Source organism: Tachyglossus aculeatus, chromosome 21 (genome assembly GCF_015852505.1).
Source record: "Tachyglossus aculeatus isolate mTacAcu1 chromosome 21, mTacAcu1.pri, whole genome shotgun sequence".
NCBI classification, from domain to species: domain Eukaryota; kingdom Metazoa; phylum Chordata; class Mammalia; order Monotremata; family Tachyglossidae; genus Tachyglossus; species Tachyglossus aculeatus.
This window is the reverse complement of record NC_052086.1, coordinates 66,706,931-66,731,871: the sequence shown is the minus strand read 5'-3', so window position 1 is coordinate 66,731,871 and position 24,941 is coordinate 66,706,931. Positions and strand designations below refer to the sequence as shown.

Genomic DNA, 24,941 nt, shown 5'->3' with positions numbered 1-24,941 from the left:
ATGTCATGGAAACTATTTGTTGAAGCAGGCGATTTGAGAGAAAGCAAAAAAGGCAAGCTAATTCCCTCTTCTCTGGAAATTCATCTGGAGATGCACGTTCCAAATGAATTAATGCTACAAGAGTTCAATAGGATGATTTTTGTGTCCTAGCCCATATTTCGGGAAAAGAAAAGATTTAAAATAGTTTAAAACAGCCCCGTGTGAAGATTAAAAACAAACAAACAAAAAAGCCCATAAAAACTTTACCAGCCCTCAGGAAGCCAGTAGGTAATGCCATAAATGGAATCAGCATTTTTTCTACTCATTTGATGTAAATCGAGTAGATGAGAAAGCCTATTTGCAAACTAGTTTAGTTTTTTATTTAATCATATATGCCATCAGTTCACTTTTGAATTCTTTTTTTTTGTTTTTTTTGCATATTCCAAAATCCAAAGTTTGGTTTCCAACAGAATAAGGGGATTGAGTTGCAAATGACAAGGAAAATATTAAATGCCAAGCATTACTCCATAAATTAGTTAAACTTTATTTACAACCAGTTTAAAACAAGGGGTAAAAGAAAATGCATATATGTATAATAAAGAGACGACTATTGTAATCCTTTCAAAGGGTGGACACCTTTTGAAGAGCCATGGATTTATTTTCCTTTTACCGATTATTTTCACTGAAATGACTTTCAAAGGAAAATCCATATTGTGTTCATTACTGAAATGCTAATGGATGCCATAAATGTTTTTGTTGCCCTTGGCACTTCCTCTGATGTTTCCCTCTTAAATTAGTCGAAATCAATAATACAAATGTACTTGTAAATTAAAAGGAACATTCCTCTTTCTGTGCGATGCAGTACTTTGGTGCAATGGTGACACCAAGAGTTAGAGTAGCTCCAATGCAGGTTGTTACAAGGTTATCTCTGTATAGTATCTCTTTGTTTTATATTCCAACAGAATCTAAATTGGAATAAATTGGAATAAAATGATTCTGTATTCTCTGATCCAGTGCCGCGAATGTTCTATGGTGCTTTGAACAGTTCTGTTATGTCTTCTGTCAGTAAGGAGATGGAACTTACTCCGTCTTGCGACTCTGTTGCTCCACTGTAGAAAACAGTGGCTTGTAGGAGATGAGGTATTGGAAGGGATCACAGATATCTGTGTGGGACCTATGGCTTCCAAATGGCTCAAGTCATGCTCAAACCTTGTGTCTGTCTCATCCTCCGGAGAGACCAAGGATTTACGTAGGCAGTGGGTACCAAGCCCCCTCTCCTCTTCACCTTCACCACCCAGGAAGGTAGCTAGTTGTAGTGCAGCGTTGAGGCTCACAGATGGAAAATCTTGCTATTTGGTCCAGGGTTTTGGTCCAGGGAGAGGGAAAGATGGCCTCACTTTGCGCCCAGTCTAGCAGTTCTCATGAATGCAGTATTTTGCAGAAGAGGAACTCAGGAAATGTAATTTTAAGTGGAATTTTCTGCAAATAGAAAACCTGGAATTTTCCATGAAGCGGTAGCAGATTTTAAGGGAAGAAAGTAAGTGTTTTTCCAATTGCTTTGGGTTGGTCTAAGGCATTTTTCAATAATTGCTACTTGCTGCATTTTGTATTCTTTCCCAACCTTCACGCCCTCTGTTTTAATTAGCAAATTGACATTTTGTATTTTGGTGTGGTCAGTTGCTGTATTCCCAGATGCCCTAACTATTGTGGTCATATTAAATATATTTTGACCAGTAGCATTACTTCTAGGTCCTAGATTTTAATGGCTTAGTTACATATTAATATTTTAGGTTGGAATGCACTCTTCTGTTTTCATAGATGATGTCTTCCCTCACCTGCAAAAATAAAACGATTCACATTTAAATTAAGTAGCCTGATCTAACCGTTTACCACTTGGGTAATCTAGTAGAATCCAGAGGTGGGTAACATCTGTTTGGGGTCAGAATAAATAGTTCTCCCAATGTTTTTGAGAGATGGGGGGCAGGGAAAGTGTTCTTGTCATATTAGATGAAAATAGTTACTCATTATTCACTTGTTCAGGTACCAATGACAGAGGCTAGGCTTGGACTCTAGAATTTAACAATCAACTCTGATTTGTGGAAAAACAAAAACTGTGCCAGAGGTATTCTCTTTGATAGGTCACATCTACTTCTTCTCCTTTGTCTATGTGGTCTATCACTTTCTAAACTTCAGTAATTTTTTTTTTTAACTCTGTTCCACATGATCTCCTTCTTGACAGACCTTGAAAAGTATTGTCTTTATTAGTCTACTGTTTGGTAAGTGCACACAGGTGACTCCAAGGTCAAACCCATCAGTGACTCAGGGCCAACCTGGGGGTTTGTATCAGGGTCTCTCAAGGAGTACCATGAGCATGCTTATCAAAATTATAGATATACTAAATTAAGGTTACTAACACTTTAAGAAACAGGAATTCAAAGTACCCTGTACCAACTAGAAAGTTTGTTTCCCCCAAAAGCAGGATGAAATTCAGTAGGGATGAGAAAGTGATAGTGTGCTTAGGGATGAAACGACCGATCCAAATTCAGGAGGAGGAAAGACTGGTGAGGCAAAAGTACAACAGACAAACACCCGGATGTCATAGTTGACAAGAAGCTAAATGAGTCAGTTGTGTAATGCCATCATTAAAACAGGCAAACATGATATTGGAATGTATTAACGGGTATAATGAGTATTATCCAGGAGAGAAACCCTCCTACTAATATTATGCACAGCCAGACTTTTATGTATTATGGCCAGTTTTGTTCACCATATTTTAAAAGGGATGTATAGAAACTAGAAAAACAACAACAATGATGAAAGCAATGGAAAATAGACCCTATAAAGGAGGGTTTGAAGGAGCTGGGGTTGTTTAGCCTAGAGTTGAGAAGGCTGAGTGACTTGATACTTTTATATAAAAGAGTTTTTATGGGTCTGTGCTCACCAGTTTGTCAAATCCACTGAAGTTTAAACAAGAGGAAATGAGCTTAAATTAAAGCAGGAAAGATTTTTGGTTGAACATGAAAACTTCCTTGATTATGAGCGAGATAAAATACAGAATGAGCTACCAGGATAATTTAAGGTGTCTCCATCCTTAAGAGGTTTTTCAAGAAAAAGCAACTATTCATCTGTCACCTGGAGGGTCTTGATGGAAGCAGGGGCCAGGGCAAATCAACCTTTCTAGAATATTTCCAGGGTTTCTCCTCACCTATTACTGTTCCTTCACCATTGGTGCTACTCTGTACTCCCTGGCAACATTCTCTGAAATCATGTCATGCCCTCCCAACCACAGGACCCCAGAGCCAAAGAAAAAGAGTTTTAGTGCTTACCAAGAAAGGGTAATAAACATAAGAAACTGGAGACCTGTTAAGAAGGTTCCAACTGAACCAAAATGGCACTAAGATACTTGTTCTCAAAGACTCTAATGCAGGGGAAAGCTGATAAGGACAGAAAAGCCCGAGGCAGATGTTGGACTTAACTTTTGGAGAGAGGGGGATTAGGTCTTGAAAATTTTTCAGGGGTGGGGAAGTTTGGAAGACAGTCAAATGGATCATTTGAGCAAAATAAGGAGGGCAAGTAGCTTCTCTATCAAATGGGAAAGTTGGCAGGTATGGAACGCAACAAAACCCAAATATACAGATGCTCTATAGTAATGCTAAAAGTCTAAAATATGATGGATTAGGATGCTTGGATGCTGATATAATTGACATCTCTTCTTTGGTGAAGAGGGACAATCCAGTGGGATACAGCACTGCCAGGATATAACCCTCTTAGGGAGTATCAATAGCGGTAGTACGTATTGGGGGGATAGCATAAAAATCTCACCAGAGAGAAGGAATATTTTGGAATCCCTTTTGATTGAAATTCCACTCATAATGAAATAACTCAGGAGGAGTTGACCAGTGTGAGGCAGAGAATCAGAAATTTTGGATGAGAAACTGAGGGAGCTAGTAGCAGGTAGTAATTTGAAAGAGTTCACGTAGATTGGATGAACGGGATGGAAAATGGGTAAAGTTCTTGGATAGGATAAAAATGACCATTTTTGGAACAGCTAATCCTATAACTCACAAGAAAAATAATATACTGGATTAAATTCTGAGTAGTTCTTAGGACCTAGTACAAGAAGAGAAGCAGCATAGTAGAGAAGCAGCATGGCTCAGTGGAAAGAACACGGGCTTTGGATTCAGAGGTCATGGGTTCAAATCCTGGCTCTGCCAGTTGTCAGCTGTGTGACTTTGGGCAAGTCACTTAACTTCTCTGTGCCTCAGTTACCTCATCTGTAAAATGGGGATTAAGACTGTGAGCCCCCTGTGGGACAACCTGATTGCCTTGTAACCTCCCCAGTGCTTAGAACAGTGCTTTGCACATAGTAAGTGCTTAATAAATGCCATTATTATTATTATTATTATTAATATTATTATTATTATTATTAAGAAGCTATGGAAGAACTACTGGGCAACAGAGGCCACAATTGAATGGATTTTGACATTTTTACTGGGAGAGAGTGAAAAGCCTGAAAAGTTCAACTATAAGATATTTAATTTTAGAAAAAGGAACTGTGGAAAAATGCAGACCTTAGAAAAAAAAACTGCAAGCAATTGCTAAAGAAAAAAGTGGCCTGCTAGAAGGCTGGAAACTGTTAAAAACATCATTTTAGAGGTCAAGGTAAAGCATGAGCTGCAGTGCCAAAAAAAAAAAGGGAGGCAGGGGTGGGGGCAAGCAACCGAACAGAAAACATATATGGTTTAGTGGCAGGGAAAAAGAGGTTCTTTCCTTAGAAACTGGAAAGCTCAGCGGAGTGAGAATAGGAAAGTCCACCCAAAATGGATGCTGGAGTGAAAACTGGAAACTGAAATTAGGCAGACCAAAAGGGCGTTTGAAGACCACCTCTCAAAGGACATCAAAGCTAGTTATAAAAGATTCTCCAAATGTAGCTCAAGAAAGAAACCCTTTTGGAATTTTGGGATCATGGGTTAAAAATTACACTCAAGGTTGAAAAGGGTATAATTGAGAATCTAAATGAATTCTCCAAATGAATAGTTTGGTCTTTACCGTGGAAGATGTAAAAGAGATGGCCGCATCCAAAAATATTTTTCAAACAAGGTGGTCAAAAGAACTGGATCAAATTGCGGTATCCACCTAGGATGTTTTAGACCAAATATTTAAGCTAATAATAATAATTAATAATTGTGATATTTGTTAAGCGCTTATTATTCATTCATTCATTCAATTATATTTATTTATTGAGCATATTTGTTGAGCACTTACTGTGTGCAGAGCACTGTACTAAGTACTGTCCTAAGCGCTTGGAAAGTACAATTTGGCAACATGTAGAGAAAGTCCCTGCCCAACAGTGGGCTCACAATCTAGAAGGGGGAGGCAGACAGCAAAACAGAACAAGAAGACAGGTGTCAATACCATCAAAATAAATAGAATTATAGGTATATACACAGCATTAATAAAATAGAGTAATAAATATGTACAAATATACATAAGTGCCATGGGGAGGGGAAGGAGGTAGGGCAAAGGGAGGGAGTTGGGGTGATGGGGCGGGGAGGAGGAGGATAGGAAAAGCCTAGTAAGTGCTTAATAAATGCCATTATTAAAGCAGGGGGCTCAGTCTGGGAAGGCCTCCTGGAGGAGGTGAGCTCTCAGTAGGGATTTGAAGGGAGGAAGAGAGCTAGCTTGGCGGTTGCGTGGAGGGAGGGCATTCCAGGCCAGAGGTAGGTACTGTGCCAAGCACTGCTCTTAACACTGGAGTAGATACAACTTAATCAGGTCAGACATGTCCCTGGCCCACATGGGGATCACAGCCTGAGGAGGAGGGAGATCCAGTATTGAATTCCTATTTTATAGATGAAGAAACTGATGCTCGGAGAAGTTAAGTGACTTGCATAAAAGAGACATGAAAATTAACGGGGGCTAATGCATCCACTCTAATAATTCTAATTGTGATATTTAAGTGCTGACTGTATGCCAAACACTGCTTCACACTGGGATGGATACAGAATAATCAGGGTACAAACCCTGTCCCACAAGATGTACAATTGAAGGAGAAAGGAAGATAAGTATTCCTCATTTTACAGATGAGGAAACTGAGGCCTAAAGGAGTTAAGTGACTTCCCCAAAGTCATCCAACTGGCAATTGGTGGATCTGGGATTAGAACTCAGCTTCCTGACTCCAACCTATGTGCTCTTACCGCTGTGCCATGCTGCTTCTCAATTATCATCATCATCAATCGTATTTATTGAGCGCTTACTATGTGCAGAGCACTGTACTAAGCGCTTGGGAAGTACAAATTGGCAACATATAGAGACAGTCCCTACCCAACATTGGTCTCACAGTCTAAAAAGGGGAAACAGAGAACAAAACCAAACGTACTAACAAAATAAAATAAATAGAATAGATATGTACAAGTAAAATAAATAAATAAATAGAGTAATAAATATGTACAATTAGAACTCTGTTGTTTGCTGAGGGAAAGTTGCAAAAGCCTGGCAAGGGTGAGTACCTTATCAGTTCAAATGACCACTGAATAGGAAATTAGACAAATTAGCAATGTAATTCCCATCTATAAGAAGGATTCCAGATGTGATCCCACAAATTATAGATTTGTTAACTGCACTCTTATACCTGGAAAATTGGTAGAGTCTATAATCAAGCTTAGGGTTAGTGGACGCTTAGAAAATCAAATCAGTTGAAGAAAAGACAGCATGGATTCCAAAGGAGAAATTATGCCTCACTGATTTCCTGCAGTTTTTTAAAGGGTAAATAAACATGGGAAAAGCAGAGAACCATGGCTCTAATTGAGATTTTCAGAAGGCCTTTGACCGGGTTCCACAATAAGAGTTTTTGTTTTGTTTTTTTTAACAAAAAGCGTTTTGGTTTTCTAGCCAGGAAATACAAAGGAGGATGGAATGGGGGCAGATCAATGACCACTTTTCTGGGCACACAGTGATGTAAAGATGGTGCCCCCAAGAATCAGTTCTAGGACTGGTTTTGCTTAACATCTTCATAAATAATGAGGCAGAGGGAATGTACAGTGTACAGTGAAACCTCCATATTTACCAGTGACTCAAAGCTATTCTGGGAGGAGAATAGCTTAGTACAGTGCTCTGCACTGTGCATAGTAAGCGCTTAATAAATATGATTGAATGAATGAATTGGAGAAATACTATGCAGATGGGGGTAAACTGCAGGAAGACTTTAGAAAGCTAAGTAAGTATTTGGAAAATGGTAGGCAATATTCAATGCAAAGTAATATATCTAGAGAAAAATATTCCAAATTACAACTACATGATGATGGATTCTGAGCTTTGTCAAGATGTAGAAAAGAAATATGTCAGAGTTGACTAAATTGGATCTGAGATGGCAGCCCAAAGAGCTAATCGGATGCAAAGCATCATCAGGAAAGTGATTCAAAACAAAAAGAAAAGCAGTTTTGCCACTCTTCGAAGCCACAAAATGCCTGCAGCTAGAATACTGCATACAGGTCTGGTCCCGACACTTAGGAAGGACATAACAGAATCAGAAAAGGGCAGCCAAATAGGCCAGTGAAATAGTAAAGCTTCCATGTGAGGTTAATCTGAAAAAGGTAGGTAAAGGCTGAGAAGGGATGTAATTGAATCCCTCAAAACTATGATGGGTGCAAACAGGTGAATAAAAAATTGCAGTTCACCCAATCCCCTAACAGCAGCATGAAGGATATCCATTGAAGCTTGAAGGGGGAAAGTTCAAAACAAGCAAGAGGAAACTTCACACCCCGTGGGTGAAATTCAAGGACAAGAGATCCATAATGGATTACCAGAGGGGAAAATTAGAATGAATGAGGATGGATGTTGGAAGGGGTGCACTATGCGATCCTCTGAATGTCCTGGACGGACCGCTGGGCAGGCCCAATAAATGGCAAGTCTTACAATCTTTGATTTCATGCTTCTGCTGACTGCAGCAGAGACATAGCCGCCTCCACTGCCTAGACTGAAAGCGGAACCTAATGGGATTCCATTGGTCCTAAATTGAGAAAGACCGCAGCCAAAATTTCATGAAATTTTAATGCAGGATTTCTGGTTAATCAGGTAGTATTTATTCAGCATTCATGCTGTGCAGAGCACTTTATGAAGTGCTTAGGACAGTACAATAAAGTTAGACACAATTCAGGCTCTCAAGGAGCTCTTGTGGGAGATATGGACAATAAATAAATTACCTGGAGGAGGAAGCAACAGAATTTAAAGATTATTATATACTTAAGTGCTACCTGGGGAAAGGGAGGGTGCTCAGGCAACTCAGAAGTGCTGAAGTGGCTTTAAACTATTGTTTAATATTGTTAGGAATGCACCTTTTCTGAATTGATAGAAATCAACTGGGAAAAACTTAAAACTCAGGTTTTAAAAAAATCCTACTTTGACCATTAAATGCTGTGTAATGTTTATGCGGCAATTCAAACTAGTATGTTGATAAATTTGCGGTGATCACCTTGCTGTTAACTCATACTTACAGACTCAGGATTTGTTTCCACATATCTCTTAAGGTGTAATTCACGTGCAATTTCCTGAAAAATACGGCGACCACTCTTCTGTTAAAGAAAGGAGAACAAATTAGTTTTGTTTTGAAGCTCAGCTTGGGGGCTGAGGAGAAATGATGGCTGTATTTAAAGTAGTTAGTTTTTCAAAAGTACTTGCTGTTTGAAAAATTTTTAAGTGTATTAAGTGAAAGCTCCAGCAAAAGTTGGTATCATATAGCCAGAAGAGAAATTAAACTGCTAAATTTTATCCATTTTTTATTTTGGCTGAGAAAACTTCTTTTAATTGAGTTAAAATGGGTCATTGTAGTGTACTTGCAGAACTGCTAACAGTACATGCTGGGCTTCTTTAGCTGAGGGGTGAGAAAAACTTAGAAGCTGTAGGTTCAATGAAAACAAAAGAAAACCCTTCTTTTCACTGGTCTTGGATCAATTCAAGAATAAGCAATCCATTATGGATAACTAGAGGGAAAATTCAGGATGTAGAAGGGAAGAGTTAGGGATATTAGAGTGATTTGTAAATATTAGGATGTCCTTTTTGGAGGGCCGCAATTACATGGTTTCCCAAAGCATTTTCTTGCTACTGCCAGAGACCAAATACTGGACTAGGTGGATTGTTGATCTTACCCAATAATGGTATTATTTATAGACTTTAATGGGTTCCTGGTGAGACGCTCTTGTTTTCACCCATCACACTGCTTCCTCATGACCCACAGTCTGCCACCTTGTTCAGCTACATTAATTGCAGTGGTCTATTCCTTCTGTTCTGCACTGCATACTCTGAAAGTATATATCTCTTAAGAAACGTAGGAAATAGTGAAACAAGATTGAAAGGCTATTAACATACTTTGTTCATCTGTTGTGGCTCTTCATTCATTCCTGTTTTTCTCAATATTTTGAATTTTGACTGCCAAAAGAAGAAAAGATTTAAAAATGCAAATGTTATATTTTCTAAAGATTTACAACAAATATATTGCTGCCTAGTGTAAAACTCATATATTTCTTTTTGAACCTAAATGTTGGCAAATGAAGTACCAAAATAATTAATGTCACTGCCATTATGGAATAAGGGTTTGTGTACCAAAAATATTTACATATACACACATCCCACGAGTAGGTATTAGACTTGGAGACTTTTTTCCTTGGTTGGTTGAAGTTGGGGCTGCTTTTCCTCACCAAACTGGGGCTGTAATTACTGACAATCTTTGTTCAAAATTATCAAAGACAAATATGGGATTAAAAACTGTAGCCAGGCCCCAGTGAGAGTTCTGTGGAGGCCCCAGCAGTTATGATGCAACCAAATTCCTAAGCAAAACAAGATCAAAATCCGGATTTCAATCAGTAGCATTTATGGAGCGCTTACTGTGTGCAGAATACTGTACTGTTTTATCAGTACCACGAATAGGAGAAGGATCACCACAGAAATTGCAGAAGTTTAGCTTTATGAAGTGTTTATCCAGAGCCACTGAGGGCCATGCGGATGACCTGACTATCACAAGTCAAACACCATGTGTTTTGACCATCCGACTGCCTACCTGAAAGCTTTGTTTGGGAAAATGGAAGAAAGCAGGGCTCAGTCTAAGACCTTCTGCTGCGTGCCCCCCACAACCCTCCCCTCCACTAAATTAACTAATCCCAACTTCATTTTTATCCCAGGTCAAAAGACATTCTTTGCCAAATGAAGTTCTCTTATGGCTGGATCTCAGGGGAGCAGGGAGGCAGAAGTCACACTACAGTAAGGCCAAAACTTAAACCTACTACTGCCTCTTCCTAGCTAGTCCCCCACCCCCAAAATGGGGATTGGGCTTTTCCCACTATGGACAGAGAGCAGAGGAGACAACTTTCCAGAATCCTCCAAATGATTTTGGTAGTGGGTTGGGAAGTAGTTTGTCCTCCCATCAGGCCTGCAAAGTAGTGGTCACACAGTAGAACCTTATCCAGATAGATGGTGAGAATTGTGTGGAATAGGTACCCATTCGTTTATACTCATCCCATGTCCTACCCCCCATTAAAGATTTGTTTTAAAGGCAATGTCTAATCTTATTGGTAATATAGATGATTATTGATAATGCAAATTTTACACTTTCTGAAAAACTGCCGTATGGTACTCAGAAGTGCTGCAAAATAAAGTGTGAATTGGGAAACCTAGTTAATGATGCTTGCAATTCGTGCGGAGGTGAAAATGGTCTTCTCTTGAAAATACTGAAGTCTTAAGGAAAAACCCAAAGGAAAAAAAGTAAATTTGACTCACTCTGTAGAGGATTATGAAGGTTGCAAATAGGGCAATGATATATAAAGACAGCAGTGATGATAGGGCTATTAGGAGCTTATGTTCTTTATCGTCGAGAAGCTTAGTCCCTTTTTAAATAAAAAGAGAAACAAATATAAAGCACATTCTCACCAGAGCTCTTTACATATATAAAGTTATAGAGGAACAGATAGAGGGGATAGCTCGGATTTACTCTGGCCTCTCAGGTAAGGATCTGTGAAGGTGCCCCTTGCTCAGTAGCTATCTGAATATTAAGAGATAGGGCCATTTCCAATTCACCAGCTCTTCATGTAGTCTTAGCGTGAAAGTTTGTTCAGTTAAAGAATTGAGAATTGCCTGCAGTTGGATGAATCCTGTGTTAGTGATAAAAACACCATTGTTGTACAGGTAATTACGTAAGGCTAGATGGACACAGCAGAATATTTTGTAAGTAGGCACTTGAAATTGATTTGTTGTACCATACTTCTAGATTGTAAGCTCCTTCATAATAATAGTAATAATAATAATGGTATTTAAGTGCTTACTAAGTGTCAAGCACTATTCTAAGTGCTGGGGTCGATACAAGCTAATCAGGTTGGACACAGTCCCTCATGGGGCTCACAGTCTTAATGCCCATTTTAAAGGGGAGGTAACTGAGGCACAGAGAAGTGAAATGACATGCCCAAGGTCACACAGCAGACAAGTGGAGGAGCTGGGATTAGAATCCATAACCTTCTGACTTCCAGGCTGGTCCTCTATCCACTAAGCCATGCTGCTGGTGGGCAGGGAACATGTCTACAAACTCTGTATTTTATACTCTCCCAAGCACTTACCACAGTGCTCTGCACAAAGTAAGCAGTGTGGCTCAGTGGAAAGAGCACGGGCTTTGGAGTCAGAGGTCAGGGGTTCGAATCCCGCCTCCGCCACATGTCTGCTGTGTGACCTTGGGCAAGTCACTTAACTTCACTGAGCCTCAGTTACCTCATCTGTAAAATGGGGATTGACTGTAAGCCCCACGTGGGACAACTTAATCACCTTGTATCCTCCCCAGCGCTTAGAACAGTGTGTTGCACATAGTAAGCGCTTAACAAATGCCATCATTATTATTATTATTATAAAGTAAGCACTTGGTAAATATGACTGGATCAAAAGAAATCACACCCGGGCTTTGTAGAAATTTTGCTAACCGAGTCAAGCCATAAATGGACAGGTCGAAGCAGGTTTGGGGATTCATCTGTGTGTGATAGGACATGAGCAGATTGGGTGTGGGAGAACTCATCTCTGTACAGTGCTTATTCATGTTAGGGACATTGCCATTTGTGCACAAACCTCTTGGAATTGTAACCCTAAGTGAAACTAATCTGGTCTATTTTCACATTCCGTATGTTCCCCCTGTAAGAGGAACGGTTACTCCACATAGGCCAGAACTGAAGTCAACAGACCACAGGACCATGTGCAAAGTAGCAGTGAAGTAAAATTTGGGGGAAACCCATTCCTTTGAGGATCTGTTTCCCACCAGATACAGCATCGCTGATTTCAATTATCCATTCCTTTTCCATACCATCATTTAAGGGGATCCCTTTTACAGATGGAGTATCTGCTTGTACAGCAGAATGCCTCTGTGCTTAAAAAGCCGTTCTCCTTCAGTTATCCACATTTCTATGTCAACAATTCACACAAGCGCCCATGTTTTGTTGGCTTTGCCTTTGGAAATTCAGACCACATATAAAAGATGACAGATCATTAAAAATTCCAAATAAAAGTCATGGATTGCAATTCAGAAATGCTTTTTTGGGGGGGCCTGCAAAATTCTCTTTCTAAACAGTTCCATAATTTTTAAAACAATAGCGAAAGAATTAATTTTTATTGCATGGCTTGACGATCCCGATTTACGGTCTTTCCACCAAGTTATTGCCCCTGTAACTGGAGCCATCCTCTAGCCCGATAGACTATAACTGTACAGTTTATGAATCCCAGCCTGCTTAGGAGTGGCTGTGAGGACTAAGGGAGTCTCTGACAGCCTTGAGCTTGATCCCATCTACTTGATGTGTGGGTTGAGAGTTTTGAGAATCTCTGCAGCCCAGAAAATCTCCAGCCTTAGGGAACCTTCTAGGCTCAGTGTTGTCAGGATAGGAGCTCGAATCCCCCACCTTAATTCAGAGTTGCCAGACCCATGACGGAGATGCCCTTTCACTTTCTCCGGCTTTCTTCACCCCCCCTCCTCCATACAGGCAAGGGCAGAATCTTACCAAAGTCCTATCTCATGAATTAAGGGAAAGATGTGAATTTCTTCAGTAAAGTGCATTTTTTTTAATGTCAAGGTTAACAAAATATCTCATGTTTGACCCTTATGCATGATTTGGCTCGGACGTGGTGGTTTGGTTTTGCTGATCCTCATCTAGGAAAAGTATTAAAGTAGAAAAGTTCGAGCACTAAAATGTACTTATTGGTCGTAATTTCCATCTCAAGTACCCACATCGTGGGTGGAAACAAAGTTGAAAGATGGCTAGCATTTGTAGATCTGTTTCCACGCTCCTTTTGATGAGTGTTCAGATTAGGCCCTTTGTTAAATGGATTTATTTTCCCCATCGTTTAGGTGAGCTGAATTAATTTTTTAGTAGAACCAGAATTTTTGCACAATGGATATTACAGTGGTTTGAACTGAAATAATTCATGACTGACCTCTTACCACCAGCATTGTTCCTCCTCCAGTTTGCTTAGATCCTGGTTTGTCTGATGCTAGAAATGCTATTCCACAGAAATAAATTGCACTGTCATTTAAACTCACTGCTTTAACAGTGAGGGAAGCGTCATTTGAGGTTGTTAAACCAGTCAATGTAAATTTTCCCATGTCTCTTGGACATTTATTTGGGCACAAATTGTCAGGTTGGTGAGTGTGTTGGCGAAACCACAGAACCTCGGGTGGGGAATTGGGGCATCCAGAAGCAGAGAAATGGCACTGTATGGTTACTTCCTGACATGTGTAATCCACTTCTACGAGGGAGGGCTGTCTAACAGTAACTTGACAGGCTTTTGTCGAACCTGTTGAAATAAACAAGGAATAGCTTTAGGATGGAATGCTTTGGGATTTTTTTCCCTTTGTTTAGTTGCTCTCATATTTTAGATTTTTATTTTGGAGGGGGCCAAACTACTCTCTGCCACATGCCTGCTTTGTGGCCTAGAGCATGTGACTTAACTTCTCTGTGCCTCAGTTCCCTCATCTGTAAAATGGGGTTTAAAAGTGTGAGCCCCAAATGCCCTGCACACAGTAAACACTCAATAAGTACAATTGCATGTTTGAATGAATGTGAGACAGGGACTTTGTGGAACCTGATTATTTTCTACCTACCGCAGTGCTTGTAGATAGTGCTTGGCACATAGTGCTTAGCAAGTACCATAAGTACTATTCTCGTATTTTCTCCTCCCACCACATGTAGAAACAAAAAAATTCCCAGAATCTGTCTCCCAAGTTTTAATTAGCAGTTTTTCATAACATACGCATGGTAGTGCCATAAGAAAAGCCTGCAGGAGTTCCCCACTATGGAATAGCCTGCCCCTGACTCTTTGGACAGACATGAATGATTATTAGGTAAATGGATGGAGATTTAGGATCACTCATTTAGGAGTGGACTAATATCCAGAGAGGAAGTTTGGGGAAGGAAAATTTGAATTGGCCCAAATTGAATTTTTAATTCCTACTTGGTTATATGTTTTGGGGCAAGTTCTCATACCAAATTTTCCCCTGTAAATAAAACTGGGAAATAATCTATGTCCTTGTTCTTAGCCATTAGAGTATTTTCTAGTCTGAGGTTCCTCCAGACTGGGAAAGGATTTGAAGCCAGATGCTTCAATTATTAATGATAATGGTATTTGTTAAGCGCTGACTGTGTGCCAGGCACTGTACTAAGCACTGGATGGATACAAGAAAATCGATTTGGACTCAATCCCTGTCCCACATGGGGCTCACAGTCTCAATCCCCATTTTACAGATGAGGTAACTGAAGCACAGAGAACTGAGTGACTTGCCCAAGGTCACACAGCCGACAAGTGGCAGAGCCGGGATTAGAAACTGAAGTAGTATGCCAGGCATAAATATGATTTCTGGTGCACCAGTCTGTCTGACCCAAGCTATAAATGCAGTGAGCAGAAAAGATAACAAAATGAAAATAATCATCCTTCTAGACACACACATAAATAGACTTAAAGGAACTCAAAGATTATCAATCAATCAATTGTATTTATTGAGCACTTACTGTATGCAGAGCACTGTACTTAAGTGCTTGGGAGAGTTCAGTGCAACAGAGTTGGTGGACACTTTCCTGCCCACTTTCCTGTCTAGATGGGGGACAGACATTAAAATAAATTATGGATATAAGTGATGTAGGGTTGATGGAGGGGATGAATATCAAGTGGTTAAAAGGTACGGATCCAAGTATGTCGCTGATGTAGAAGGGAGATGGAGGAGAGAAGGAGTAGGAGTAAGATTATCGTAGATAATCTCTTTTCATTGCTTTTACTCTCCAGACTGTTCTTCCTACTCACTAAATGCAACCCCCTTTACTGAGATCATTTAACTTTCTACTCCGGTCTTATTAAACGAGAGTTTTCCTGTCCAAATTCACCAATCTTGGGTTCTGAATGAAATGAAATGAGTCACAATGAAATGATCACTCTCTATGGTGACTTGTGACTTTGCGAATCAGTCACTTGGATTTGAGCTCCTGCTGTGTGCAGAGCACTGTACTAAGTGTTTTGGACAGTACACTAGAAGCAATTGATAGGGTCTGTGCCCTCTGGTGACTTACAGTCTAATGGGAGAGAGTTCAAAAGAACTGCTCCAATGGTAATGATAAAGTTAATAATAATCCCTTGGGTTTCTTCACCACCTTTATCTTCTGAAGAGCTTTCGTATCTGTTATGCTTTTAATATATTTGTGAGAGAAAGAAAGGTCCTTATCCCCTTTTACAGTTGAAAAAGTTGGGCTCCGCCACTGGCAGAAACTGAACCCAGGACTTCTGACTTACAGCTCCTTCCCTCGCCCATACTCCCTAAAAAAAAGATGAACACTGAGAGTTTCCAGTGGTTACATCTGTCCTTGGTGACACCACACTTTTCCTCCAGGTTGAGAAATATTTGTAAGAAAGAGAAGTTTGAGCAGATGTCGCACCATAGTCCGCTCGTGAGAAAGTTCCCTAAAAGTCTTGTAGAAGCTGCTTTCACTACTTTTTAAATTTTATAACATTTAAATGCAAATATCTGGCCAAATATTAAATTCAGACACAAAGATTATATCTTCATTAGTGCTTAGAACAGTGCTTGGCACATAGTAACCACTTAACAGATATCATTATTATTACTATTATATGAAATAGGAAGATAATGAACAACTACTTTCTCTACAAAATTTTGGGGAATAAGATCATGTGAGAACAAATTGGAAAAATACGTTTTCTTTCCAGTTCTAAAAAATATGTAATGTTTCAACTCCGTTTTGCGTGAAAGCTTCTTTCTCTGCATGGAATCTTAAAATAGCCTTCATTGTTGCTGCCTACAGCAAATATTTTCTTTACGTGTTATAAATGTATTTTCCTGGCTTTAGTTAAATATTCATTTTTTAAATTAGTACAAAATTAAAAAGTATTTTCATATTTACAATAAAACAATTGGTTCCTTGTGTCCAGGGAACATATCTACCAACTCCGTAATATTATCCTATCCCAAGCCTTTAGAACAGTGCTCTGCACACAGTCAGTACTCAATAAGTAAAATTGATTGATCAACTTATTTAATTTGAAAGTCAGAATAGTTGTATTTCATTTTCCATTGTGTAATATGTATTTAATATTTTAACACATTCTAGGAAATTAACCCCTAAAGTATAGCAGAAGAAAAACAGCAATTGATTTAAATAAAAGGAAAGAGTGTCTTACCAATATTAGATAAAATGAGGTTGATTTTCAGAGCAAGAATGATCTTAACGTGGTTCATGGTGTCCATTTTGTTAGGCGTTTCTTTAGAAATGACCCAGTTAGGCTTTTTGTGTGTGTGGGAACCAAGGGGAGGGATGTGAGTGGAAGGGGTGGAGGAAATGTAAGGGGAACTATAACCAGGAACTATAATCAGAAACTTTCTAAAATTGTGTAAAAACTTGAAACCACGAGATTTCATCAGTGAAATTGTGATTTCAATGTTGAGTTCATTTCTGGGTGCTCATTTCTGGGTGTTCATTGCTGGGCGAGATCTCTACTCACGAGGAGTTTACAGTCTACAGGGGTAGACAGACATTAAAATAAATTGCAGAAAGGGAAAATAGAGTATAAAGATATGTACATAAGTGCTTTGGGGCTATAAGTGTGACAGAATAGGGTGGATAGAGGAAATGAAGGCTTATTCAGGGAAAACCTCTTGGAGATGTGATTTTAGGAGGGTTTTGAAAGTGGGGAGAGTGCTGGACTGTCAGATATGAAGAAGGAGGGAGTCCAGGCCAGAGGCAGGATGTGGGCAGGGGTTCGGTGGCAAGATAGATGAGATCAAAGTATAGAGATCAGGTTAGCAAATAGATGAGTGGAGTGTGTGGATAGGGTTGCAGTAGGAGATCAGTGAAGTAAGATGGGGGGGGAAGCGGAGAGAGAGAGTTGATTGGGTGCCTAAAAACAAATGAGGGGATAGTAATAATAATAATAATTGTAGTATTTAAGTACTTAACTGTGTGCCAGGCACTGTACTTAGTGCTGGAGTAATAATAATAATTGTAATAATAATGATGGCATTTCTTAAGCACTTACTATGTGCAAAGCACTGTTCTAAGCGCTGGGGGAAAATCCAAGGTGATCAGGTTGTCGCACGTGGGGCTCACAATCATCATCCCCATTTTACAGATGAGGTAACTGAGGCTCCAAGAAGTTAAATGACTTGCCCAAGGTCACACAACAGACATGTGGCGGAGCTGGGGTTCGAACCCATGACCTCTGACTCCAAAGCCCGTGCTCTTTCCACTGAGCCACGCTGCTTCGCTAGTAGAGTAGATACTCCTTGTATCGGAGTAGATACAAGGTAATTGGGTTGGACACAGTCCTTGTCCCACATGGGGCTCACAGTCTTTATCCCCTCTCAAGAGCTTAGTACAATGCTTTGCACCCAGTAAGCACTCAATAAATATGACTGACTGAATGAATTTTACAGATGAGGTAATTGAGACAAAGTAAAGTGACTTGCCCAAGGTCACATAGCAGACAAGTGGTGGAGTCGGGTTCAGAACCCAGGTCCTCTGACTCCCAGGCACAGATGTGGGCATGGCCCAGCCTCATGAGTTCATCCTTGCATGACTAGGCCCTCTCTGCTGCTTGGCAAAATTATTTTGCCATCCTTATTGACACCCAATGCCGCTTCCCTCACCAGTTGTTCCAGGTGTTTAACTCCATCCTCAAGCTCCCCATTCCTCTGCCTCCCCTATCTCTTAATGACCTGACCCCCTACTTTATTGAGAAAATTGAAACTATCAGGCGTGATCTCCCCTGTTCCCCCTCAGTCCCTCCCTCCTCCTGCCCCTTCTTTAACTCTCCCATCTTGCCCAGCAGTATCTCAAGAGATCTCCTGTCTTCTCTCAGTATTCACCCTCTCCACCTGGTCATCCAATCCCATCCCTTCACACCTTGTCAAATCACTTCTCTCCTCCCTTCTTCCCTCCCTTACCACTATCTTCAACTGTTCTCTCTCTCTAATGGCTTCTTCTCCACAGCTTTCAAGTAGGCTCCTGTCTCCCCTATCCTAAAAATATCCTCCCTTGATCCCACGGCTCCCTCCAATTATTACCCCATCTCCCTCTTATCATTTCTTTCCAAAATCCTTGAGCGTGTTGTCTACACCCACTTTCTCAAGTTCCTCTCCTCCAATTCTCTCCCTGGTCCTCTCCAGTTAGGCCTCCATCCCTTTTACTCCATGGAAACCACTCTCTCAAAAGTCACAGATGCTCTCCTAATTGCTAAATCCAACAGTCTCTACTCCATCCTAATCCTCCATGATCCTTCAGCTGCCTTCGACACTGTCAGCCACCCCCTTCTCATTCATTCCATCGTATTTATTGAGCACTTACTGTGTGCAGAGAACTGTACTAAGTGCTTGGAAAGTACAATTCGACAACAAATAGAGACAGTCCCTACCCAACAACGGGCTCACGGCCTTCTCCTGGAAACATTATCTGGCTCTTGACTTAATGACACTCTCCTCTCCTGTTCCTCCTTCTCAGTCTCTTTTGCAAGCTCCTCCTTTGCCTCTCACCCCCTAACTGTGGGAGTCCCTCAAGATTCAGTTCTGGGCCCCCTTCCATTTTCTATATACACCCTCTCTCTTGGAGAACTCTTTCACTCCTGTGGTTCCAACCACCATCTCTATGTAGGCGATTCCCAAATCTACATCTTCAGTCTCTCTCTCATCCTCTCTGCAGTCTCGCATTTCCTCCTGCCTAGTCGATACTTCACTCTGCTGCCTAGATCATTTTTCTATAAAAACATTCAGGCCATGTCTCCCCACTCCTCGAGAACCTCCGGTGGTTGCCTCTCCACCTCCACATCAAACAGAAACTTCTTACCATCAGTTTTAAAGCACTCAATCGCCTTGTCCCCTCCTACCTCACCTCGCTGCTCTCCTACTACAACCCCGCTTACACACTTCGCTCCTCTAATGACAACATACGTACTGTACCTCATATACTTCAGCGCCTAATTCTTGCCCACATCCTGCCTCTGGTCTGGAGAGCCCTCCCTCTTCATATCCAACAGACTATTACTCTCCCCGCCTTCAAAGCCTTATTGAAGACACATCTCCTCCAAGAGACTTTCCCCAATTAAGCCATCATGTCCTCTTCTCCCATTTCTTTCTGTGTCATCCTGATTTGCTCCCTTTAGTTACTGCCCCCACCTCATCAGCTGCACAGCACTTATGTACATATCCATAATTTATTTACATTAATTATCTGTTCCCCCTCTCTCCACCCCAGACTGTAAGCTCATTTTGGCAGGGAATGTGTCTGCCAACTCTGTTATAGTGTTCTTGTACTCCTGCAAGTGTTTAGTACAGTTCTCTGCATACAGGCTCACGAAATATGATTGATTAAAAACCAATGGTAAAGGAGTTTCTGTTTGGAGAGGGATGGGTAACCACTGGAGGCTTTTGAGAAGTGGGTAAACGTGAACTGAAAGATTTTTTAGAAGAACAATCTGGGCAGCAGAGTGAAGTATGGACTGGAAAGGGGAGAGACAGGAGTCAGGGAGGTCAGCAAGGAGGCTGACGCAGTAGGCGAGGTGGGAAACGATAATTGTTTGGATCAGCTTGGAAGCAGTTTGGATGAAAAGGATGGATTCTGGAGATTTTTATGAAGGTAGAACCGACAGGATTTCGTGACAGATTGAAAGTGTGGGCTGAACGAGGGAGATGTTGAAGAAAATACCAAAGTTATGAGTTTGGGAAACATGGAGCATGGTGGTATTATTTATGATAACATGGTGTTTGTCACAGGGAAGATGATGTTTAGGTGGGAAGATGAGGAATTCTGTCTTGGATAGTTAAGTCTGAGGTGTCGGGGTGATGTCCAAGTAGCGATGTTCTGGAAGAAAGAGAAAATGCGAAACTGCAGAGAAAGGGAGAGGACAGGGGTGGAGAGGTAGATTTGGGAATCATCCGCGTAGAGGTGGTGGTTGAAGCTGTAAGAGTGAATAAGTCACCAAGTGAGTGATTGTAGATGGAGAATAGAAGGGGATCCAGAACTGAATCTTGAGGCACCTCCACAGTTAGAGGGTGAGAGGCAGAGCAGGATCCTGCGAAAGAAACCAAGAAAGAGCAGTGAAAAAGAAAGGAGAACCAGGAAGGAGAGCGTCAGTGAAGCCAAGGTTAGATAATGTTTCCAGGAGACGGGGATGAGCCACAGTTTCGAAGGCAGCAGAAAGCAGGTGAGTGTGGATGAGTTCTAGTTATAGTACTGAGTACTTGACATTAAAAAGCAGCACATCCAAATTATGAACACTTTACATTGACCCGTCTATTCAGTGAATCAGTGGTATTTGAGTGCTTAGTGTATGCAGAGCACTTTACTAAGCACTTGGGAGAGTACGATACAGTTAGTAGACAGAATTTCTGTCTTCAAGGAGCTTTCAGTCTAGTGGGGTAAAGTGAGTGTAGATATTTTATATGTAATTTTCTAGTAAAATACCGTAAAGTTTTCAAAACTGAGCTAACAGTTCAAGAGATTTATTTTTCTGTTTTTCCCCCAGTAGGTGGCAAGTGGGAGAAACCCTCGGAACTTTTGGAAATCAAGGGGCAAAATTGGGAAGAACAAGTGAACAGCCTGCCTGAAGTTTTTAGAAAAGCTGGTTTTGCTATTGAAGCTTTTACCAGATTGCCATACTTATGTGAAGGTGATATGTATAATGACTACTATGTATTAGATGATGCTGTCTTCGTTCTCAAGCCAGTGTAAACATATGTGACGTGAAGAAGTCTCCAGAGTCAAACCAAGAAGCAGCCTCTAAAAGAGGTTTTTGATTTAATGATTTTGAAAAGGGAGGGAATTTTGGGATTGACATTCTGAATATCATGTAAGAATTTTAAAAGCCAAAATACTAATGTATTTCTTCGTAGTATGTTAAAAGGACAGTTTTTTTTTTAAACTGACTCTTCAGTTGAGAATAATTTTTACCAAGTTTTAACCCGACCACGCAGTCCTCAACCCAACAATAATGGAAGATATTTTTTATACTTAACCACAATAGGGACTCATAACCAGATAAATCAATAGTCATGATTGCACACAATCATTGTATGGATCGTTCTTAATCAAGTGAAGACCAGCAATAAAGCTGTCCATTCAGTTCCAGACATTGTTGACTATGAAGTGTTGCAATGGATTTTCTTCCATGTTAAGAAATTACTTTCTCTGTCATCCTTCAGAACATGTTTTTAATCATGCTAATAAACTTTTTTTGAGATTAATTTTCTGTTTGAACTCATTTAAAGTTTAAATAGGATCCAAAATGTATGGGAAATTTGCCAATGCCATTGAAAACATACTTTGGTTCTAAGAGCATGCTGAATAGTTATGTTTCATAAAAAGTAGAATCAATCAATCAGTGGTATTTATTAAGCGCTTTGTGCAGAGTAGAGTACATTACAGTGGAGTTGGTAGTCAAGCTCCCTGTCTACAATGAGTTTGCAGTCTAGAGGCAGAGGATAAAACCTCCTTTAGAACCGAGGCTGTCCCAGTAACAAAAACAAAAAGAAAATCCACTACTTTCACTAAATGTGTGCCGAGGTTCCGATAAACTGATTCATTCCTTTACTGTTGCTCTCTTTGGAAAAGAAGATGGGAGAAACTTGTTGAAGCTCTTGTTCCTGATTTTCTGAAGGAAGAATCCTTGCTGAGATGACAAATCCTCACCTTCTAGTTATTTTTTTATAAAGGAGTACAGACAATACTGAAAGCTTTTTCTTGTCCTGGATAGTCTTTTCTGTGGAAAAAATACAGTTGTCAACAACAGAATGAATTGTAAACTTGCATGATTTTCTGCCATTTGCTTTTATTTATACCTGATCACCTGTTTCTTTCTTCCCTGCCCTCACTACTTTTCTTGAACCTTTCCAGTACCTTTTCACTGTTTACAGAGAGCGCGATTTGGAAAAGTATATTTGATTTGTGGATCCTATAAAATATAATTGCCTCCAACTGAATACTTAAAAATGTTACCGAAGGTGATCGGAAATGTCAGTAATCGTTGTGCATAATTTAAGAAAAGAGAACCACATAATCTGACTCATAAATCTGTTGTAACTGAGATGTGTATTGCAGAGTGCCGCTTTTAACATAATAAAGCTATTCCTCTCTCACCTTAGTTCTCCTTTTTTATCCAGGTGTTCCATTAAGTGTTTTCATTTATGTACACTCAAAAGCCTTCAAATGGAAATACATTAGAGCACCTGGGTGAAAATGAGAATAAAGCTGCATGAAGAATGACTTTATTATGCATTAAGGGCTTCATTGTCCCATTTCTTCTCCAATATACGACTCTCATTGTTGCAAAATTGTTAAAAGAGAGCTAGGTGATGTGATGCTTAATGCAAAATTGTTGTTGGTATATACTAATGTTACTTGTGGGTTTTTTTCAGGTATTCAACTAGAAGAAATGTGAACACTAATTGCTCTAGATTATAAAAATATAAACTTTTGATAGCTGAAAGAAGTAAACTTGTACACAGTTCACTGAGGTATATTTGTTAAGCATAGGTTGGGGTTTCCTTTGGTTGAGTGAAATACTGGGTTCAAGATGATACCGTTTTGATCTTGTCAAATTGGTATTCAAGTTTCAACATCTGTCAGTTAACTTAAAATGGCTTTAGATTTAGCATTTGACTAAATCATTCTTCTAGGGAAAATTCTTAAGTTTTATTATTATTGTTGTTGTTGTTGTTGTTGTTGTTGTTGTTGCTGTATTAAGCACTTTCTGTTCCAGGCACTGTACTAATCATGGAATAGATCAATCAATCAATGGCATTGAGTGCTTACTATTCATTCATTCATTCATTCATTCAATCGTATTTATTGAGCGCTTACTGTGTGCAGAGCATTGTACTAAGCGCTTGGGATATACAAGTTGGCAACATATAGAGACAGTCCCTACCCAACAGTGGGCTCACAGTCTAGAAGGGGGAGACAGACAACAAAACAAAACATATTGACAAAACAGAATATGTACAAATACAATAAATACAATAAATAGAGTAATAAATACATACAAACATTATGTAGAACACCATACTAAAAGCTTGGGAGAGTACAACAGAATTAGCAGTCACGTTCCCTGCCCGTAACGAGCTTACAGTCTAGAAAGGTACAAGCTAATCTAGTTGGACAAAGTCCAAGTCCCACATGGGGCTCCCATTTTACCAGTGAGGTAACTGAGTCACAGAGAAGTAAAGTGACTTGCTCAAGGTCACACAGCAGAAAATGGCAGAGGCTGGACTAGAGCCCAGGTTTTTAATGTGTTTGGTTTTGTTCTCTGTCTCCCCCTTTTAGACTGTGAGCCCACTGTTGGGTAGGGACTGTCTCTATGTGTTGCCAACTTGTACTTCCCAAGCGCTTAGTACAGTGCTCTGCACACAGTAAGCGCTCAATAAATACAATTGATGATGATGAGGACTCCCAGATCTGTGCTGTATCTACTAGTCCATGCTGCTTCTTTTATATATGGTAAAGATTAAAAATGATTTTCATTTAGGGGAAAAGAAAATCTGAAGACTTGGGCTTTCTGTTACCCCTCCTGTTAGTTTCTAGTGGCCATTCAGATAAAGATGCCCAATCTTGTCATGATAAAATCTCTTCTTGGGAAGCAAAAGCATTCATGGTAAGGTATTGTGGCACTAAATGGCAGTGTAGCTCACCTTTGTTCTTTGAATCGTACTGAGCGCTTACCGTGTGCAGAGCACTGTACTAAGCGCTTGGGAAGTACATAATTTATTGGTTTGCACAAACAGAGTGAGCGGTTTTTCCGAAGTGAAATAATGAAACCGGAGCCCTTGACATCTTAAATATGTGGGGGGAACTTCAAAAATTGACACCATTTGTCAAAATTTTTTTGTGTGAAAATATCGATCGTATTTGAGTGCTTACTCTGTGCAGAGCACTTTGCTAGACGCTTGGAAGAGTATAACAATAATAATAGTGATGGTATTTGTTAAGTACTTACTGTGTGCCAAGCACTGTTCTAAACCCTGGGGGCGGTGGGGGAGGATACAGGGTAATCAGGTTGTCCTGCGTGGGGCTCACAGTCCTAATCCCCATTTTACAGGTAAGGGAACTGAGGCATAGAGAACTGAAGTGACTTGTCCAAAGTCACACAGCTGACAAGTGGTGGAGCCGGGATTAGAACCCATGACCTCTGACTCATTCATTCATTCATTCATTCAATCGTATTTATTGAGCGCTTACTATGTGCAAAGCACTGTTCTAAGCGCTGGGGGGGATACAAGGTGATCAGGTTGTCCCACGTGGGGCTCGCAGTCTTCATCCCCATTTTACAGATGAGGTCACTGAGGCTCAGAGAAGTGAAGTGACTTGCCCAAGGTCACACAGCAGACATGCAGTGGAGCCGGGATTCAAACCCATGACCTCTGACTCCCAAGCCCTGTGCTCTTGCCACTGAACCACACTGCT

General features: G+C 40.3%; 2 protein-coding genes across 3 annotated transcripts in view; one reads left to right on the top strand and one right to left on the bottom strand.

Annotated features, from left to right (window-relative positions):
- The window catches only part of METTL9 (methyltransferase like 9), a 61,141-nt gene extending 39,414 nt beyond the window's left edge, over positions 1-21,727 (top strand). For both annotated transcript variants that reach the window (XM_038762835.1, XM_038762834.1), the window contains exon 5: positions 21,010-21,727. In XM_038762835.1, coding sequence (XP_038618763.1) covers positions 21,010-21,215 — 206 coding nt within the window. In that variant the 3' untranslated portion in view covers positions 21,216-21,727. The remainder of the gene's footprint in view (positions 1-21,009) is intronic.
- On the bottom strand, positions 1,174-16,741 carry IGSF6 (immunoglobulin superfamily member 6). The gene is made up of 6 exons (XM_038762836.1): positions 16,675-16,741; positions 13,426-13,785; positions 10,747-10,853; positions 9,343-9,402; positions 8,472-8,549; positions 1,174-1,814 (listed from the first exon to the last, which is right to left on the bottom strand). Exons 1-6 carry the CDS (start codon positions 16,739-16,741, stop codon positions 1,758-1,760), a joined length of 729 nt encoding a protein of 242 aa, XP_038618764.1. The 3' UTR covers positions 1,174-1,757.
- Positions 21,728-24,941: the final 3,214 nt, after the last annotated feature.